The 3,411-nt window shown below is 41.6% G+C and overlaps 1 protein-coding gene across 1 annotated transcript; it reads left to right on the forward strand.

Moving 5' to 3' along the window:
- Window positions 1-1,045: 1,045 nt before the first annotated feature.
- Window positions 1,046-2,184, forward strand: LOC111877974 (uncharacterized). The gene is made up of 2 exons (XM_023874473.1): window positions 1,046-1,766; window positions 1,967-2,184. The coding sequence occupies exons 1-2, from the start codon at window positions 1,046-1,048 to the stop codon at window positions 2,182-2,184; spliced, it is 939 nt and encodes a 312-aa protein (XP_023730241.1).
- Window positions 2,185-3,411: the final 1,227 nt, after the last annotated feature.

Genomic DNA, 3,411 nt, shown 5'->3' on the forward strand with positions numbered 1-3,411 from the left:
ATCAAATACCCGTCCAAACCGAAACCGAATGCGATACCAAACCTAAATTTGAAGAACATACGAGCGAACTCGAGAACGAGCCAAGGAACGAGATGGCAGACATTGAGGAGATGTCTATGGGAGCTTACAAGAAGCAGATCCGAGAAGATGTGGGTCCCGGTTTAGTCTAACCCGCAATACCTGCCACCGCCACATTCAAGCTGAAGGGGCACATCTTGACTGCACTGAAGGATATCCCATTTTATGGGAAAGATCATGAGGATGCTTTTAAGAATCTAGATGAAGTCAATGATATTGCGGATTACTTTAATGTCCCAAATGTCAACAGAAACACCGTCTTGCTTAGGATGCTTCCCATTACTTTTAAGGGAGCTGCTAAAGAGTGGTTAAAATCACTTCCACCGGGTACAATCACCACTTGGGCTCAAATGCGTGAGCAATTTCTTGACCAGTTTTGGCCGCCATCCAAGATAGCTAAACTCAAGAAGGAAATAGCCCTCAGCATGATCTTAATGTGCAACAAGAGATGTCGATTTTCTATGATGGGGTCAACGTTATGACAAGAAAACTCCTTGACTCTCAAGGACCTTTGACAAAGAAAAATCCAAGGGAGATCAAGGAGTTGATTGAAGAATTCGCGAAGCACTCTCGCGAGTACCACAACCCTAGGCAAGATGGAATCAAAGGCGGTGGAGGGGCCCAAAATGAAGAAATAGTAGCCATGATGGCTATGCTAAATAATATGGACCGGAGGTTGACACAAATGTACCACTCAATTCATGCCATAAGAGTGGGTTGCGAGAGGTGTAGTGGGCCACACTTGACCAAGGACTGCAATTTAGATGAGTTTGGGAATAGAAAAGCTCAAGTGTGCTACTCGAGTGGGGACAAGTATGATGAAGACTGGAGGAAACCAAAGAAAGGGTGGCTGCCATATGAAGAATTTAAGAAGCAAAAAGAAGAGAAGTATAGGCAAACAAGCCGAGACTTCTACCAAAAGGAGCAGCCGCCAGCTGAAAAGAAACCCGATCTAGAGACCAAGTTGATGAAGTTTATGGAAGCCTCGGAAAAGAGACACGAGGCTACTGATGCTGCTATTAATGAACAAAGAACTTTGGTAAAGAATCATCATGCATTGATGGTAGAACAGCAAGCTTTAATAAAAAATCAACAAGCCTCCATTAATAATCTTGAAGTGCAACTTGGTCAACTAGCCACTCTGGTTCATGAGAAGTTGTCCCCGAAAAATCCTGAAACGAAGACCCAATCTCATGTAATGGCCATAGATACTGAAGAAGACACCATCTCTAAGTTCCTGGAGGCATTAGGAGAAGAACCACAGCAGCCCGATCCAAAACCAAAGAAGCCAAAGTTCGAAAGTGAAGAGGTTGTTGAAACACCTACACTACGACGTGGCACATGTCTGGCCACGACGTGGCCCTTGTCTGAACAAAAAGTGCCTGAGCCCGTTCCGGTTTATCAACCTCCTTTACCATTTCCGTCTCGAGCGCATCTCAGTCCACTGGAAAGGGAACATCTGGAATTTATTCAACAAATAAAGGGTATTCCGATTAATACCACTTTTATTGAGACGCTTGCAAAAATCCCAGAATACGCGAAGTTCTTACAAGACCTGTTAGCCACTCGGAAACAACTAAAGAAACATTCTAACGTGATTCTAAGTGAGCAAAACTCAAAAGCAATCTTGGGAGAGATACCTAAGAAGATGGGGGATCCTGGACGCCTCACTCTTCCGTGTGAGTTTGGTAACAATATGAAGGTTGATGCTTTAGCCGATTCTGGGGCTAGCATTAATTTGATGCCTTATTCATTTTATCAGAAGTTGGAAATTCAGAAGATGAAGGCTACAATAATGACTATTCACATGGCGAACCGTTCAGTGACATAGCCCCGGGGCATTGTGGAGGATATTTTAGTAAAATTGGAAATTTTGTTTTTCCAATAGATTTTGTAGTGTTGGATATGAAAGAAGATCCCAATGTTCCAATTATCCTTGGTCGTCCATTACTTAACACTGATGGAGCTCTTGCTGATATTCGCAAGTCTAAGCTCACCTTGAGGGTTGGTGATGAAAAAGAAATTTTTGGGATAGAAGATGGCTTTCAAAGGAATCATGTTCAAGAAGAGGTGTTCACCATTAATGAAGACAATGAACTTGAATAATTAGAGAAGCTCATGGAAGAAGAGATCAAGACAATTCATCAAGTCAAAAGAACAAAACCAAGAGCATCTGTTCCCTATTTAGTTGAAGTTATTGCTTACAAGAGTCCACCTTCTTGGGTGAGCAAGGAAGATGATGAGATGACAAGTGATGAAGAAGAGGTTACTTCAAAGATGACAAGGCAAATGGTGAAAGAAGAGACGAATAGTATGGAGCTCAAGAGTGAAGAAAAATTAAATACTAAAGGGACCAAATGCAAGCTTGATGAAGACGGTGTAAAGGCTAAAAAAGAGAATTCGAAAAAGGCATATAAAAGACGTGTGCAAGATTACAAGAGGCGTTTCAAGGAACAAAAGGTCCAGCTGGTGATGGACTCTTCAGAAGATTCAACGTAGGAGGCACGAAGTCCAGCTCATGACTCCATCCAAAAGAAGCGCTTCTCGGGAGGCAACCCGAGCTTGGTTTGCATTTTCTTTTCTTTTAATTTTTGAGTTTTAATTAGGAAAGATATCAACTCATCGTCTAATAACCAATACTTGGTAAGGATTAGCTGTGGGGGGCTTTAATTAATAAATGGAATACAAAGTAAATAATTAAAACTCGTTACTCATTTTTTTGTCCAGACAAACGCCACGTCGTGGTGTGACAATACCACGTCATGATTTCAGGATAATTACGGGGATAATATGAAAAATTTAACAGATTATGTTCTTTTAAAACCCACGACATGGTAAAGCCTGCCACGACGTGGCCTTTAAAAAGTCACGGGGGGGGGGGGGGGGGGGGGACCATTTCTTAAACCGTTTGACGACACAATTGTTCCCCATTTGTTTACTGCCTCACGAACGGAAGCAAGGTCCCACAGCCGACTTCTTCAATTTGTCTTCCAAATCTTTCGCATTTCTTGTCTTCTACCTCCATCTGGTATGCATTTCATCCATTAATTGTAGTTATTGCTTACAATTTATATATTTTCATGGTTAGGGTTTATGTGAATGATGAGATTTCCGAAATTGGTTGAAATTGGTTACTGTTTTTAGGTTGCATGTCCTTTGAATAACAATAAACACAAACCCCAAGTATTGTTTTTGGTTAAAATCGTGTATACGGTGACCGATCTAAACCTACGTCCCGATTGCGTCTCACAACGTGGCGTTCTAAGCCACATCGTGACTCCTGGGTAAAAAGAATAATTTTTTTTAATGCTTTGGGTGTTTGTTGCTTTGGTT

The sequence above is a fragment of the Lactuca sativa genome, chromosome 5 (genome assembly GCF_002870075.4).
Source record: "Lactuca sativa cultivar Salinas chromosome 5, Lsat_Salinas_v11, whole genome shotgun sequence".
Classification (NCBI taxonomy): domain Eukaryota; kingdom Viridiplantae; phylum Streptophyta; class Magnoliopsida; order Asterales; family Asteraceae; genus Lactuca; species Lactuca sativa.

Coding starts and splice junctions, on each gene's coding strand:
- LOC111877974 (XM_023874473.1), top strand. CDS start 1,046: ATGAAGTTTATGGAAGCCTCGGAAAAGAGACACGAGGCTACTGATGCT. Junction 1,767..1,966: donor CACTCTTCCGTGTGAGTTTG/GTAACAATATGA, acceptor TTTTTCCAATAG/ATTTTGTAGTGTTGGATATG.